The sequence below is a fragment of the Simochromis diagramma genome, unplaced genomic scaffold (genome assembly GCF_900408965.1).
Source record: "Simochromis diagramma unplaced genomic scaffold, fSimDia1.1 OVJJ01000131.1, whole genome shotgun sequence".
In the NCBI taxonomy this organism is placed as follows: Eukaryota; Metazoa; Chordata; class Actinopteri; order Cichliformes; family Cichlidae; genus Simochromis; species Simochromis diagramma.
The window spans coordinates 1,358,368-1,375,857 of record NW_024387200.1 but is presented as its reverse complement, the minus strand read 5'-3'; the positions used below and the strand labels follow the sequence as shown (position 1 = coordinate 1,375,857).

The window sequence follows — 17,490 nt, the reverse complement described above, 5'->3', positions numbered from 1 at the left end:
GGCTTGTTGTCTAGGAAAAATAATTTTAAGACTATTTAGATTGATTTTAATAACAAGATATTTATGAGATACTGCACTCTAACACATCACCTGTAATACAATCTCTTAAAATGAGTATTTCGATGTGAGGACAGCCTGGTCTTACTAAATGTTCACGTGTGTCTAAACATTTAAAATAATATTCATCCCAAGTTATTTTCTTTTTGTTTTGATTATTTTGCCTCAACATGAACATTTGTAACCTTTAGTAAAGTGGAGCTATTACACCTACTACCTTTTTTTTATTTGTGGACTCCACGAATACTAATTATCCTTTCTAATGACTCATCTGTTGTTAGGAGAATAATCCAATATTCTTCATGTTTTCATTGCTCTGAGGGTTAACAGGTTAATTTGATATCCATAAAATAGAACAGAATTCATATATAGGGATAAAAGTCTGGGCCAGGAGTACTGTAAATAAAAACTCTTCACACCTGTTATAATACAAACCTTATGTATGTGTGTGTTTATTCAGGAACAGCACGAAACTCCCTGAACCAGCCCAACGTTTGGCTGACGATCTTCCTCACTTCCATCCTGTGTGTCCTTCCCGTCATTACCAACCGTTTCCTGATGATTCAGCTCTGCCCCACCATCAATGATAAGGTAGCAGAGGAGATGCAGCTCTACCTGCTGTGTTTGACTATCATGGAAAACTCACACCTCCATTTTTTTAGGTGTTAGACTTTTTAAGAATCTGCCAGGAAGCTGGTTTAGGGCAGTGAGACGCTTCCTCCTCTCAGTGTGACTTTCGGTTTCTGAGGAAATCATCTTCAGTGTCCTTATTGAGCTTATTGAGAATCAAGGGTCAGTATGTTGAATTGCAGTTTGAGGGTGCAACCTGAATTCTGTGTACCTGAGATACAAGATAGACAAACAAGACGTGATTCATCCTTTAACTAGTTTATTTGGATAGATGTGTTTACTCCTGAGATTCAAACCCACGGCTCTCTGAGGAGTTTCTCAAAGGATTTGTCTTTTTAAAGGTTTTCTCACATATGCAATATGTTTAAGATGGACTCATTAACCTTCTGGCTTCTTATTTAACTAAATGTTTCCTTAAAACACCCACTCCTGCATTATAACTGTCTCATTTCCTCCCCAAATGTTAGGTTATGTTCAAAGTGAGGCAGGCGAAAGCAACACCTGCTCCACCAACTCGACGTGCCCGCATCCGTCGCACCAGCTCCCGCCGTTCGGGCTACGCCTTCTCGCACGCACAGGGCTATGGGGACCTGGTGACATCGGGTCGGTTCCTGCGGCGTCCTGCCCTGACACGATCTTCTGGTTTCACCCACGCAGGCCGCACCACTACTAGCTTCAGTCCAATGGGACGATCGGCCGGTTACAGCCCAACGGGACGTCCTCAGAATAACAAGGTCCCAGACGTGGAGGTGACTTCCCTGCAGATGTATAGGACAATCACAGATTCTGCTCCCTGATGGACAGCACATTTAGGGAGCAAATAATTAACTACTGACTGGAGAGCTACATGATGTTAGGAGCCAGAAGTGTTCAAAGGTCCTATTTGTTGCAATGAAGAGCTTGCTTGGGCTTTCCAGAGAATTTCATGTCAAAGATTTTTCATACCTACACAGAAGATGAGGTTTGAAGAGTACATGACTTTAGCTCCTTACATTTTTCTCTGAAATGATGTCATCAAAGGGAACTACAGCAACAAATGTATCCACTTATGATGGGTATATGAATCGTCTTCTTAAGATGCCAGCGGATGAGAGGGTGATTAATGAAAGCTTTCTGTCAATATAGATAACAACGGGGTGCTTTGTCTTCAAATAGGAAAGGAAACAATATGTCATCATGTTTACAGGCTACCCAGTCCACCTGGGAGTCCAGCTGGAAAGCAGTGTTTGCAGAGGAAATAACGAGCAAAGCCATGTTGCACAAGATATTGACTTTTTTAAATCTTTTTAAAGCATTTTATTTTCTTAATTTGAAAGCTGTACAAGCGGTCAGCACTTTGGCTGTGTCACAGTGGCAGTGGGGAATAACCAAACATATCATAAACTGCTTCTTCTAATACAATACCATATTAAGGGCCCAGGGGTGGAGCGAGGTGTTACAAGAGAAATGTCGAGGAATCGCATCACTTAAATTTAAGGTTTGGTAAAACCAAAAAGTCACAGAAAGTAGATTTTGGTATGTTGATAGAGTCAGTTGAGACTTATTTAAACACTGTTATTGATCCAAAAATGAATTAAAACATTTCAATGGAGAGAAATGTCGTTGGCGTTGTAGCAACATTTGTACAAAATTTAAATTTGTGAGGTCTCTGCCCCATAATGAGTTTATTTATTTTATTAAAGTTGAGCGCCTTGAATACCCAGAGGTGGGTAGAGTAGCCAAACATTGTACTCAAGTAATAGTAGCACTACCTCAACATAGTTTTACTCAAGTAAAAGTAAAAAGTAGCCGTCCAAGAAATTACTCAAGTAAGAGTAAAAAAGTATTTAGTGAAAATGGCTACTTGAGTACCGAGTAACTGATAATAACATCTGATTTAATGTTTAAAAATGAGCCAATCAGACAGACAAAAATCTAAAGTTTAATACTGAAAAGCAAAATAAAAATACTATATATAAAAAAAACATAATTACAAAATAATAAATCTAATCTTTTCAAAATCATTATGAAACTAATATTTAGAGAAGGTAATATAAATGTTGCTAAAATTGGGTAAAGTACTTCCAGTAACAATACATGGTGATACTTTACTTCTCCAAATGGCACAACAGGCTCAGCAGATAGAATAACATTAAAACAACAAACCTTATGTACAAACAAGAAGTCTCACTTTGACATAAACTGTAGGTCTGTGTCTGTGTCTCGTGCATTTTTGGTTATTATTTTGTTTATTATTGTTTATTATTCATTAAATGAAGTTACTCACACTGAGTAGAGTAGCAAGAATTTTTTCCTCAAGTGTAACAGAGTAACAAGACTTCATAATATTATTAGTCGAGTAAAAGTAAAAAGTACAGTGTAGAAAAACTCCTTGAAAAGCATTTTTTTCCTCCAAAAAGTTACTCAAGTAAATGTAACTGAGTAAATGTAATTAGTTACTACCCACCACTGTGAATACCCCATAATACACCAAAATAAAAAGCAATAATAATGTTTATATGGCCATAATATTCCAGGTTTACACTTTGTGGTTTGTTTGTTTTTATTTGTGTTTATTGTTTTCTTGTGTGCTGAAAACATTTCACCAAACTTGCCAAATTTGGGAAAACTTGGCAAAAAATTTTTTTTTTTTTTGATTTACATCCAAACTGTTTAGATATTTAAATAATAAAATAAATCCTGGAGTATAATGAGGTATACTCTTTGCTTCAAGTAAGTTATTGCTTACCTAAAACAAATTATTAGTAAAGGTCAATTTCTTATGAAGCCCCACAGCCCACTGCCCGTTTTTGATTTCTGCCACATTTGATTGATATTAAACACCTGTTCAATGATCCCAGTCTGCTGCTTTTAAGGATAAATTGCAAAATAAATGTGAGGAACTCACGAGATAATTGAAGAGATATGTGAAAAGTACATACAAATATTTTGGACATTGTATCAGTATTCATCAGCGTGTAAACAGAATTAACGAGAAGATATGACTCCTTTGTTGAATGACTCCAAACATTCCCAGCTTGGTGACAAATGTGGGAATGGTGTTCAAGGCTTTTACGTCAATATCTTATAAATCAAAATCAACCCAAACTTTATCTCGTTATAAGAGAGTGGACCAAAAATAACTTTTGCAGTTATACATTAACAAACCCTTTCATGTTTATGTGGCTGTGCTGTAGTCATCAAATGGTGCAACATGTGGAGCACAGTGGTAATGTAAATAAGTTAAAGGGCATATCCTACTTGAACAGCACGGGGATACCAACCCAAAGGTTTCCGGTCTACCGGCTTATTATTTTTTTACCAAAAATTAAAGGACAGATTGTTCTTTATGTTTCCACAAAGTGGTCTTCAATTTTCTGCAGTGCAACTTTATATTCCTTCCTTTTGATTTACGTTTTGGTTACAGCAGCTGATGCATCCAGATGTTGTCTGGAGCTTGTTTCTAACAGACTGAATTGAGTTCCGGCATCCCGGTGTGTCTGAAACACACCTTCTGTGGCAGATTGTGCCTCCTCACTAATGTCCGATTTTCCTCTGCCATTAAACTAGCAAAACCAAAAGGGGAACCTGTTCCTCATCGATCAAGAAAGTGGACTCTGATGGCTGTATAGAACCTAATCCAAGTAAGACATGCTGTAGAAACTTGATAACATCTACCTGTGTTTGGGAGGTTTATCACAATGTACACACACTACAGAGTTGATTAAGAAATCCTTTAATCCGTTCAGGGACACATTTGGCTTCACATTTGTCTTCATGCCACTGAGCACCTGTTTTGTTTTTTGTCTTTTTCGTGCATTAAAACCTGCAGTGAGTGCGAACAGGGTTTAAAAACACTGCTCAGATCATTCCTATGGACTGTGCTGTATAAATAATAATATTTATACCTCATTGTATTTATCAGATCGCGTGCTTGGTAATCACTTTCATTTGAATTTCATGTATTTGCTTAAAGTTGTAATGTATGTCTGCATTTGTCTTTATCACCATCTCTTTCTTCAAGTGTTGTATCAGCCTGCTAAAAATTGGAGCAAAAGAAAATGCACATGCTGCCTTATTATTCAGATAAAATGATATTTTCTTACTTTTCTTATTTTATGCAACTAAGAATGTTTGATCAAAGATAAAGCTGTTAAAAAACCAAATCAAAGCTGATTGCAGATGTTTTAAGTTCAAAAAGGAAAAATGTTATTTTATACAGTGATTTTCGATTATTTGTTATATTAACGATCACTGAAAGCTTAAACAGTGGTCCAAAACTGGTTTGGTATTTGTAAATTAATGATGTTTAATGTCCGATTTTCCCCTTTTTGCTCCTTGTCCGGTTGTGAATGTTGACTCTGTAAAATTTAACCCCCAACGATACTTTTTAAAGGCTTCATACATTGTGACTTTAGAATAAACTACAAAGTCACACAGAAATTAATGCTGGAAGTGAGTGTGGTGAAACTGGTTTATATCACAGTTATTATTTACATTATTTACAGCACAGGCATTCTTTATAGAAACAGCTCAGACTTAGTATAAACGGAAAAAACATTTTCTGTTGTTTTGGAAAACGATACTGCAATTGACCTTTAGCCAAAAGTCAAAATCAACAGAGCAAGTCGAGCTTTGAGTCAGATGTTTCTAATTTCATTACATTGGATCCAACTTCCCATTTTTTCTGACAGCTAGTAAATAAATAAAATGCAAATCCTCCAGAGCTCTTTGATGCTTGTGCACGTGTCACAAGCATGGCTTTTATTTTGGACAGCATCTTTAATTAGGAAGAGGGAATAATCTTGTTAAAATAAACAGTTAAACATAATTTAACAGAGTTTTGTCTGTTTTATTGATCCATAATAAATTAATTAAGGGTAGTCGCAGTCCAAAACACCTTTTCCAAGTGGTACATTAAAAAAAAAAAAAAATGGTAGCCATACATATAAATTCCAGCATTTATGAGTTTGTTTTTATTATTACTGCATCTGCTGCCTTGAGTGTAACATAAGGGATTTTTGACAATTGTTTCTCAGACATGACAAAAATCAACTTAGCACTGCTCTTTCTGATATCTCCTTCATGTTGTTTTGTACCTTAAAACGTTTTTACTGCAATAAAAAGATTTGAAAGATCAACATACTTCATCGTTACACTCTTTACTTGTTTTTGTTATTAATACGTTGCACTACTTTCTCAGTAAGTTAATAGTAAGTAATAAAAATGCTGCAAAGTGACACTATAGCTGGAGTTTTCTTCCACTGCAGTTATACTTGCACATAATTGGAACATAAGAAAAAGCAGAAGATGTTTTTCGTCTTTCAGTCTACAACAACCGTTTTATCGTAACCGCCTCAAATGTTCCTTAACCTGCTGATTTTTTTTAACCTGTTCTGATGTCATGACATTTTTGTGAACCTTGATCTCTGCCTACTTTCTGGTTTTTCTTGCTGTTTTCCATTTGTTTTAATAAATTACCACAGAGAGCTCCTGCCAACATACACTGTCTGAGACGTTACAATAAAAAACCCAAAACAAAGGTAGTTAACTAAAGCTGCAGAGCATCATTCAAAGGGACAGTCCCCTCTCTAAATCAAAATAATGTTTCCCCTCATTGTCATTCAGTGTCACTCAGTTCCATAACATTCAGCAGCACTATAGATTTTATATAATGAATCTGAAAAGTGGCCCTCACATCTTTTCTCTAAAAGTTTTAAAGTAGAATAGATGAGTTGTGATAGTGGGCGATACTACATGAATCCTTCTCCTTATGTCAGTCACCAAACACAATATGTACCTTGTCATTAATACTATGTAATCAACCCTTTTCACATTCGCAAACCTCAATTCAATTGGGTAAATATCACAATGTTACATAGAAAAGCAACATAATTGGTTGGATATTTTAGCGTCTAAGAATAATTCATAGCGAATGATCAGATTTCAATCTAATCCACCTGTTTTAGGCTGGAGCCTTTAGTTGTCAAACCAGAGGAAAAACTTAAAGAACCATTTGTGGCAAAGCGGATAAGACGAGAGATGAGATCACATAGAGGCAGTCCACTAAATTATCAAGCACTTAAAGTAACATTATTCAGTACAGACACTGGAAAATCACCCTGCCACTCCACAGACCTGCACACGAAGCAAACTGGTAACAGAGTTGTTTCATATTAAAGTTTTTGAATTGATGCAAACGCTCCCTTTACTGCACAGACTCAGCACAGAGCATCATGTGCCACAGTTTCACACATGGAGAACAGATTTGTAGTCCGTGGCATCAGTGTAGTGGCAGCCATCCTGTTTATAGTTAATCCTGTTAAATGCTGCCATCCATATCAATATGCTCTGTTTGCAGTGTCCATTGAAATCATCAGAATTGAATGTGGGTGAAATAGAAGCTACAGCTTTATAATAATTGGAGAATTTGACTACATGTCGACTCTTACCCGCTTCTTTTTGCTCTGTCTTTCTTTGCTCTCTCCTCTCCTCCCTCTGTCTTTGTGCCGTCACCCAAAAGTTAAATATTACAGTGAATAAAGATGATGACATTTACGAAGGTGGGTAGTAAAACTCGCTTTAATGAATACCTGGAAATGAAATCCACTGATTTCCAAGTGATGGGTTTGAGTGGAAGCTGAAACTTGGTGTGAAACCAGGTGGAAAATTTCTCCTCTCCGTTGATCCTTTAATCAGCATCACTGCGTTCAGGTGTGTATGAGCTTTTAAACAGCCTAGCCGGAGTGTTGGGCCAGTGGGTGATTTGACTAAACCCGTTTCCGCCTTTCATTCAAATACGAAAGCGAGAAGTTGAGCTGGACAGAAGTCAAAACCAACTTTGGCAGTTACAGTTAAACCCGAAGGGTCGTTTTATCCGAGGCACCGACTCATAATGGTGAAGCGTGGGGCAAGAAAAGGCTGCAAATAGCGATGATTATGAGCGGTAAGAGCAGTTTTCTCTGCACGCTCACCACACCTCACTCATAAATCAAACAATTTTACGCTTGTTGTTTATACACCAGCGCATACACTGGGCAGAACGACTTGTCGTAGAGGTTTTACACATCGAGAGAGGTTTAAGTCGAATTCGGCTTTGTGTTGTGTAAAGTTGTGACGAAAGAAGCTGATCGTTTCTGATCTTTGCTGTCTTTTAATTCCCACTCCAGCTGTTTTACATGAAGTAAATGGTGTCATCGTTTTATCCTCTTTATGGTTAAAGAGTGTAATGTGTTGATTTTGTTGTTGATGAAGATTCAAGTTTTGTTTTGGTTTTCCGAGTTAGCTTTATGCCCCACTTAACTCTTCACCTAACACCTTGTTGTGGATCATCGTTTCCATCTTGAAAACTTGGCCTGCTGCAATATAAGAAAACATCTGAAATGCCGCAACATTATTTATATGTATCCATATTGATGAACTCCTTATGGGGGTAATTTTAAAAACGCCACACAGACTGACTTTTGTGACGCATTCATATTTGTGTCCACTCTTTTAGGAAATGCCAGTCTTTATGTAAATACGAAAAAATGCTAACCTCATAGAGGATGACTCGTGTAAAAGTTTTTTTGTTGGAGTTCAGTTACACGTTAGAGCATCTGAGGTGATTCCTGCTCAGTGTGCTTTAGACTGTCACAGGCCGGTGTTATTTTGCATGACATTTGCCTTTTGTAAATAAACCGGACAATGCAAATTTCTGTGCAGTTGGACACTCTGTGGAACGTGGCTCTAGCACCATGTTGTTTATTAAAACACAGACTGTAATTCAGTTTTACGTAAAGCTATGCAAACCAGTGGAAACATGTTGCCAGTTTAATACAGAGCTGATGTGAGAGAACCACAGGAGGTGGTACCGGTAAGCGCTTTCTTTGTTTGTTTTTTAATGTCGACTGCTAGAAATCCTTAGATTTGAAAATTAAAAACTATTCCAGGTGTCTTGAGCACCCTATATGTATATTTTAAAGTCATTTGTGTCAATTTCAGACTGAGGTCTTAAAGATCAAACGTGTGGTCAAAAGTTTGGTAGAGAAGTGTATGTGGACTTTGTGTTTGAGACTGCATGAATGTGACTGTAGAAGTGTGCTTTGCCTGCAAAGCTGGAATGGCTTCAGTGAAAAGCTTTTGTGCTTTTTGTTGCATTTTGAATTCGCAAACTGTCAGTTTGTCCTTTTCTGTAGTTTCTAAGAAAGTGGCGTATTTTTTATGCACAGGCCCTTGGAAATTGGTAGTTTTAAAATACTTTAATATAGTTTTATGCAGATCTGATATTTTAAGGAGAAGCGCTCTTGTGTCTGCTTCACCAGCAGCAGCACTGATATAGGTGAGCAAAATTAAGTTCCCACAACAGCCATAAATATGATGTGTAAGCTACTTCTGTCTCTTCAGATTGCAGTATTTAAACAATAGCGTCCAGTACACATTTATGCCCCTCGATACCTGTGTTTACATGGGGAGCAGTGTGTAGGGACGGTACCTCAGGGTAGCTGTTCAGTGGATTTGTCAGTGTTTAGATTCAATTGAGGCAATAAGATTTATATATAATAGTGGTAGTTTTGGTTATTGACAGTGTGTTTCCTTTTTAGAGTGTGGAAAGGGTGTGATGATCTGAAGATTAGGGAGCAGCATCATCCCTCTGTCCAGTCAGTTAATCCATAACTGATGCGTCTCGTCCCTGGTTACTGCTGAAGGCTCAAGCTTCATCTCGTTGCAGCTTTGTTGTTCCTGTGTTGTCAGCTTGTCAGCGCGTCAGCACATGAGACATGAATCCCTACGGAAATGAATATCTTGACTCTCATTTGAGTGGTGCCGCAGCATCTCGCTCTCAAAGTTCACCCCAAGAATTGGCTTTAGCTCCATCGTGCGATCAGTCTTCTCCAGTCATCCACCCAGATAATAGTTCTGCTACAGTTTCAGGCCACAACATTCCTCCACACGAGGCCTCATCAGACCAAGAAGGTCCCCAAACCCTGGTCCAATCGCCAAGTTCTACATTCCCGCTTCCAGCTTCAAATCCAGACTTCAGTGTTGGAGCCAGGTCTCAGTCTGATCTAGCTTCAGTCTGTACCCCAGAACCTGGTTTCACAGCAAATCCCTACTCTGCGTTTGGCACCCCGTCTTCATATCAGATCTCTGTGATCATCCCCTCCACAGACCTCCATCCCATTCCCCTCCCAACTCAGTGCTCTGAGGAAAACTGTCCAGACTTGGAGTGTGCCATCTGCTTCAGTCAATTCAACAATGTCTTCCGCTGCCCCAAGATGCTGCAGTGCAAGCATACGTTCTGTCTGGAGTGCCTGGCTCGCATGAACGTCAAGTCGGCCGAGCCCAACGCCATTCAGTGTCCGCTGTGCCGCAGCTTTACACCCTTGCCTTCCCTCGGTCTGCCAAAACTGGCCACAGACTCAGATGTTTTGTCTTACCTTCCAGCTGCTATGCAGAGAGTCTACAGCATCCGTTTCCTCCGCAGCAAAGGGAAGCTGGAGGTCAAAAGGTCAGTGAGGGTGAAAGCCTTCTTCTTGCCTTTTTGTCCAAGTGGTTCTTTGAAAGTTCAAATATTTTCTTACTAGATTTCCCCAGTATTGCAAAGGAAAAACTGAATAGCAGGAATATTTTAATACTCATATTAATCTTAATGTTGTTTTGGAGTGAAATCAACAAGTCGCGCTGTTTATCTGAAATGTATTTTACTGGTGATAGTAGAGCTGTGAAATTGGGTCGGAGCAATATATCAGTTATTAATCAGCAAAAGGTGTGCGCATAGATGGATTGTGTATTTTTTTTTCTAAATATTTTTGCACTGCGCAGAACTAAATTATTTAAATAAATGCATAAAACATTTAGTTTGAATTTATTTAATTTTTGTTTTTAAGGTCAACTGACGGACAACGTCGGTGGCCTCGGCAGTCGCTAACGTCTCTGAGATCCATCCACCGCTCTCTGGACGTGGGCATTCCCAGTGGGAACGCAGAAGGTCACGGTCATTCACGCGGCACTGTGTTCAGACTGACGAGACACCCGGTGTGTCGTGCCTTACTCCTAACATCTGTGGTGATGATGATGGTGCTTCTGACTGGTGTCATTATCTTCCTCCTCACCTACAAGAAATAACTGAGTGACATCTTGTCCTGCAAAGTCTTTTATAAAAATTGGTGTCATGTCGCGTTAAAAAAAAAAAAAAAAAAAATTCTCTTTAATCACACAAAGCAACAGCTTTTCCTGCTGCTATTTAAAGACTGATCCAGATGTGCAATAAACATCACTATTTGAGGCGGTGTTGGATTAAACAGCTTATAACTAGCCAATGAGCTTCAAAGCAAAGAGCTCCTTTTTAAATACAAAACTACAGAAACTGGATAAAGACAACTGAGAAGCTAGAAGAAGGTGGACTTTTAATCGTGAACATAACACTTCAGCTTCTAATAACTGCCCAGGTATCTCTTCTTGTTTTATTCCTTAGTTTTACAAACTATCAGTGCACTTTTATCTGCTTCCCCTGTGCCAAAGGCTCTACATGATCAGCTTGCTGTTGATAACTTGATTAACATAACATCTTGTTGTTCAAGCCATGAAATGGTCAAGAACGGACAGTAGTGGGAAAGAAAGTAGATCCAGTTGATTTTCATTGTAGCATTTTTGCAAATCTTTGTGTTTGATGTTTTAAAAAAAGCTTTATATTAAAGATGAGGGATGACGCACTAAGAGCAAAAACTGGTTGTCAGGTTCAAAATGCATGTTAAAGTCTTCATGGCTTACATTTAACCGCTAAAAAGAATTGTTTTGCAATTTTGTTACTATCATTTAATAAGTTAAAGCCATTATTATAGACTATAGTTTTGGTCTGGTTGCCTGACTTTAGCCACGAGATTCTTTAAACTTACCACAAGCTATTGCCTTCTTCCTTCCTTGTTCTGCTCTGTGTACGTGTGTTGTTTTGTTTTTGCAGCACAGTCCCCCCCCCCCCCCCCCCCCCCCCCCCCCCCCCCCGGGAAACTTTGAGCACTTTAAAGGGGTGAAACCTGAAGTGTGAATGTTGCACGTTTGATTCATACGTGTATTGCTAACAACAGGTTTCATTTAGTTGGAGCTGCAGCTTGGGTTTCATGCAAATCACCTGAACCACAATTTGCGCACATTGCATTTTCATAGATGCTGGATCATTTTTGTGTTTTCAGCATCACCACTGTAGGGTTTTCCATGCACGTAGTTTTACTTTAATATGTTTAGGGTTCGAGTTATCTGCTGCTTAATTCTTCATAGCCACAATGGAATGACTTGAAGGCTTATCCATTTAGTTTTAGATCTATATCCAGTTAACTCTTCTCCTCTTTGACAAGGAATTTTTTTTTCTTTTATTTTTTAAATGCATATTTGTTTTTCTATGCTGTGAGTACTATGAACTAAACTGTTATAAATTATCCAAGGATATGCAGCTCATTTTTGAAAAGGCAAAACGGGGGTATGTGGGTAAAATCGCCTTTAAATGTGTGAACTTTGGGTTTGCATGTCATATTCTGTTACATTCAGCAAGCGGCTGAGCTGTGGGATGTCTGGTGAATGTTGCCCCAATATACAAAACATTTGCTCTAATACTGCAGATTCTCACTCCAGTTGATATTATATTAATCTACACCTCTGGCATCAAGCAACACCTGTTGTAAAACTATTTTGACTTGCAAATCAAAGATGAAAATGCTGCTGCTCCCCCCCCCCCCCCCCCCCAGCCATGCCTTCTAAAATGTATACCCAAAAACCAAGTTTTAACTGCAGATTCGAACAGTTGTTTATGACTGACAGCGTGAATATATTTAAAAGTTTACCATCCTATTTTCCTGTTTTGTGTTTGTTTGTTTTTGTTGGGGGTTTTTTTTGTTTTTTGTTTTTTGTTTTTTTTTAAATGCATGAGATAAAGTTTCAGGTTCTTTTGTGAATAAATGGAGAAGTGAAAAATAAATGATTTTATATATTTTATGTAACTGTTTAGGGAAAGCTTGCAAAAATTTTTTTGTGATACTAAAATAAATTTCTTTGTTTTTAATTTGTCATTGTCCTTATTATGCATTTATTATATTTTAAATACAAAATGTTGCTTGGGTTTTTGTTTTTTGCGTTTGTATCAAGGTTGGACTGTATCAACCTTATTTGGAAAACCACTTTCAAATTAATCTCTCTGATGGTACCTGCTGGCTGGCTATGGCAGGTGGAGCAATAGCATCATATAAAGTAAAGTTTGTCTAAACAAGAAGCCACTGTGTCCTTGTTGGCCGGTCTTCCTTTGTTACTTCTCTTCTTTTCACCTTTTCTATCCAGAATATCCATTAGCCTCCCAAAAATAGAGTATTGTCTCATTAATATATCAGAAGTGCAGCAGCACAGTGTGTTTGCCAAGAGAGCAGTGAACATAATTTCAGTGATGAATTGTTTTAGCCCAGGAACTATAGAGGTTTTGGTTGTTGTTTTCTTTTTTGACCTGAAATTTTATTTTACTTTGATTCACACTTCAACTCACTTTTTACACTTTTAAAGACTTGAATTGCTTGAATTTCAACAAAAACTTAAATAAAATCAAGGCCTTCTACATCATGCAATAGTGAACCAAAGTGTTGCTAAAACGGCTCACACACCCCAGAAGTTTGAATGATTTTTCTTATGTTTGTTTGTTCAGTTTAAGGAAGTTAACAGACTTTTCCATAAATGATAAAATGGAAAATTCTGTACATTTACAGTATACTCTGTACTATTTATGGACATTACCTTCAGCTATAAAACAGAAAATTCCATTTATTCACAGTATATATATATATATATTATTTTATCATTAATAGAATTTTTCCATCAATAGAAAAATCCAAAGTTCTGTTTATATTACAGGCAATTCCTTTCACTGTAACTCATTAAATGTGCTTCTTTATATCCTTAACCTTAGAATTATGACCTAATACAACATTTGCTCAAACATTTTGGCAAATTTTAAATTGAAACTCAAATTGAAACTTTTTTTTAATTAATTTGTGCTTAGTACACAACATTGGTAAGTAAAATACTCTTTATTCTCCTCAGTTCAAAAGTATACTAAAATATTATGACACCATCCATCTTGTCATACAATGACTTAAGGAGGTAATGCATTTAAAAATAAAAAAAAAAATAAAAAAAAAAAAAGCTCAAATTTTAAAAAGTTTTTTTTTTTTTTTTTTTTTTTTTCCTTCCTTGAAATCAGTTTGTTCTCATGTGTGTTTGGAGAGCCGGTTACATGACAGCACAGGATTTATTAATTATTATTATTATTATTAATAATATTTAACTATTAATCAAAGTTTTGCTGAACATAAGGATCTGGTTTGCATCAGTCACATGACTACCATTAACCAATGATCACCCTTGATGCTGGTTACGAGCTAGAACGAGCTCGCAAAGAGCACGCGCATTTTTGCCATCTAAGCGGTGCAGGAGAAACAGAAATTAATTGGGAGACGCAGACTGATGCAACAAAAACAGTAAGTGGGGTATACAGTGTAGACGATAGCGTTCAGGAGTATAAGTAGTGCTGGTCATAGCTGCTAGCTAACTGGCTAAGGGTGCCATTGGGTCTGTAGCTCTGGCTACCGTTTTAGGGAACATATTTCATTTTAAAGTAAGTTACAGGGATTTTCCTGCCTTTCTGGAGGACTTATATTTCAATAAAAACTGTATAATATGCATATCCACATAATTATGGATTATTGTAATTGTGATATCTGTTTATACATTTTCGATATTGTCTTCAGTGATTTTCATTTCTTTAGACTCTACTTCAGGCCAGAGTTTGTCAAACATTTGTACCTTGAAAGTTTCACCAGGGAGGAGCACTGCTTTTTCTTTGGCCTGTAAAATGACACCATCAAAATGTCTAGGTGTACGGCGTAATCCTTAGGAAATTCCCAAGTTGGTACACTGATTGGCTATCCTGTGGCACGGTCAACTGCATCTACGGGGCTGGCAGGACTTGACTGTTGCCTGCAGCACATCCACAGGTTTTTGAGTTTATTCTTGAACCAACATCCACATGCAATTTCAAGAGCCGTCTGCCTTGGCTTGACTGTTTTTCTGCCAGCAGTGGCAGTGACAGAGGAGACGTCGAGTGCAGGGGTGCCCTGGGAAGACCTCAGATCTGCAGCTGTCGACTGCGAGCACAGGTCCACCATGTTTCCTACAAAATTAGAGAGCTGTTCTGTGGTGACGTCGTCTGGGCAACCTGACAGAAACTCATCCCACTTCTCAGGTGTAATGTTGTTGAACAATTGCCCTACAAGTGTTGTATATTTTTATATGTATATGTATATATATATATATATATATATATATATATATATATATATATATATATATACACACACATATATACACACATATACATAGCAAGATAGAGGTAGAGAGATATAATATCCCTTGGTTGTGACGTCAAAGTGCGTCACAACCAAACTAAACTGTTGCCTATCAACCGCTACACGTCTCTGGCTGAATGCCCAGAACAGTTTTTTTTTAATGTAGAAAAAATGTAGGGCCTATATCAGGGATGGGCAACTCGCTGTGCTGGATCAAGGACACATCTAAAACCTGCAGGACACCTGCCCTCGAGGCCTGGAGTTGCCCTTCCCTGGTCTATGTGGTCCATCAAAGTGATGTTTGAAGTAAGTGATATGGTTGACAAACTGAAGCTTTCTGGGAAATATTGAAATGATATTAAAATGTGCTCTAATATTAAAATGTGCTGAAATCCACACCATGTTCAAAGATTTTATTAGAATCATGTGTGTAGGCTGGATTTCAAAAGGTAACTATAAACCATCCAACCCGATCTGGAAGTGCCAAAAACAGCCTTTATCTGGTGTTGACATGTTTTCCACGTCCCTCCTGATGGCTTCGTCCCAGAGTCAGAAAGATGCATGTTAGTTTTACTAGCATCTGGTGCTAAATTGCCCACGGATGTGAGTTGTAAAGTGCTTAAGGTGTAAATAAATAAAAATGAATATGTACTGTATGCATTGTATGTACGTGTAGTTAAATGTGGTTTGCTAAAAGTACTTGACTGATCAGTAAGATTATAAAAGTACTAAAGACACAACTTTACGGCATCAAAAAGCCAGGAACAGTTCCAGCAATGCCTTGCTCCATGCAGATGTTAGTGTAATGTGGATAACCGACTGCTAAAGGGTTGTTTTACAAAAAAAGATGACTTCTGAACAGGGCAACAAAGTATTAAACACTTATAAATAGAGCAGTTCATATATTTATCTGTAGTCAGTTATGTGGCTGGAAAACTGGGCAGCCGGAAAGATCAGATGTATACTTTTCTGTTGTTATCATTTCAAGAGGAATATTTGAAACGTAAACCTACACCATGTTGCTCAATTTCCTCAGAATCATCTGTGTGGCCTGAAATTAAAAAGGTAACATCAAACCATAAGGTTCGCCTGCTTGCAGAGCTTCCAGGACCAAAAATGACCGCCGTGTAGAGTTGGCATGTTTCCTCTGTGCTGTCTCTGGTTTCTTTACCTCCCACATTCCGAAGGCATGCATGTTAGCTTAGTTTTTGATCGATGATAACTTGATACAATGAATTCCAGTCTCTTTCCCCCCCCCAAAAAAAACATGTTTACGCTCTGGTACAAAAATCGATTTTGGCTTCTTTGGACAGTTTCCATTTTCATAACTCTGCTAAGGGTGAACTGTTTTATTATTCTCTACTTGTAATCGGAAGTAACTGTCTACTCTTGATTAGCAAGTCTGATATTTTATTAGTTTGTTATTTAGTGATAATTAGCGAGGGAGATTTCGATCAAACCTACCAATCTGATGTGCGTGATCCTGGATCAAGCCTTCTCAGTTCTTATTTTAAATCTGAATTATTACGCCTTTATATTTGGCACATTTTGAATGAAAATTAACCCATACTAATAATCCACTTTATTGTTGTACCTGTTGGATTCGGCAGGTGGAGCTGTAGCACCAACATATGAAGTAAGATTTGTGCCTAAAGAGGCTGTTACACATCACCTGGATCAGAAATCTACCTTACAGGACAGATATGTCAGTTATAAAGTAGGCATAGTAAAAAGGCATAGTACTAACACACAATATGTATCTGGCCACATACAAGAGAGAAAGAGTCACATGTTTCATTGATATGTTGGTTTCCACATATGTGGAAAAATGATCAGGTCACTGATGAAAATGACCTGGTTGGGAAAGATTCTCTGATTAAATGTGCAGAGGCAAACATACCATGTACACACAGCCTTATTTACAGACTAAAAAATATATATAAATTGCACAAAATTATTTTTTATTTAGGAAAAAGGAGAAATCAAATCTTACTCATTCAGTAGATTAGTGGGGCCATAGTGTTGCGGTTTACACATTTGCCTAACATGCTAGAGATCTTCTGTTTGACCCCAGGAGGAGACAGAAGTCCTGTGCACCTGAGGATTCATTTGTTGTCTAGTTCCTCCTAAATCATTTGAAGTCATCCCCTCTGGTTCCTTTGAAAGTTTTCCTTTGATATATAATTTTCCCACTCATCTCAGAATGAAAGAGAAATAAATGTATGTCTCTCTCATTTCAGAGGAATATTTGAAAAGTAAACGCCTTACATGATTTCTTGAGAATCACCTGTGTGGGCTGGAATTAAAGAGGTAACTTCAAACCACAAGGGTGCCTCCAGGGCTGAAAAATGAACCCAGTGTGAAAGAATCTGTGGTATTTTCCCTGTGCCTCCTTTAGGTACTTTGACTTCCTCCCACAGTCCAAAGGCATGCACGTTAGCTTAATTAGTGGTTGTTGAAGAAC

The 17,490-nt window shown here is 37.8% G+C and overlaps 2 protein-coding genes and 1 long non-coding RNA gene across 5 annotated transcripts in view; 2 read left to right on the top strand and 1 right to left on the bottom strand.

The window, feature by feature from the left end:
• LOC120745791 (phospholipid-transporting ATPase ID-like) overlaps positions 1-5,609 on the top strand; it is a 47,584-nt gene extending 41,975 nt beyond the window's left edge. For all 3 annotated transcript variants that reach the window (XM_040050946.1, XM_040050945.1, XM_040050947.1), the window contains 2 exons: positions 518-648; positions 1,155-5,609. In XM_040050946.1, coding sequence (XP_039906880.1) covers positions 518-648; positions 1,155-1,484 — 461 coding nt within the window. In that variant the 3' untranslated portion in view covers positions 1,485-5,609. The remainder of the gene's footprint in view (positions 1-517; positions 649-1,154) is intronic.
• Positions 5,243-7,368, bottom strand: LOC120745795. The gene is made up of 2 exons (XR_005698700.1): positions 7,260-7,368; positions 5,243-7,168 (listed from the first exon to the last, which is right to left on the bottom strand). It is a non-coding gene; the product is annotated as an uncharacterized LOC120745795 (long non-coding RNA).
• Positions 7,369-7,428: 60 nt separating this feature from the next.
• Positions 7,429-10,828, top strand: LOC120745793. Its single transcript, XM_040050950.1, has 3 exons — positions 7,429-7,612; positions 9,249-10,156; positions 10,536-10,828. The coding sequence occupies exons 2-3, from the start codon at positions 9,426-9,428 to the stop codon at positions 10,771-10,773; spliced, it is 969 nt and encodes a 322-aa protein (XP_039906884.1). The 5' UTR covers positions 7,429-7,612; positions 9,249-9,425; the 3' UTR covers positions 10,774-10,828.
• The last annotated feature ends 6,662 nt before the right edge of the window (positions 10,829-17,490 follow it).

Excerpts from the sequence above, each read along its gene's own strand:
- LOC120745793 (XM_040050950.1), top strand. The coding sequence starts at position 9,426 with ATGAATCCCTACGGAAATGAATATCTTGACTCTCATTTGAGTGGTGCC. Across the intron at positions 10,157-10,535 it reads GGGAAGCTGGAGGTCAAAAG|GTCAACTGACGGACAACGTC; the intron begins GTCAGTGAGGGT and ends TTTGTTTTTAAG.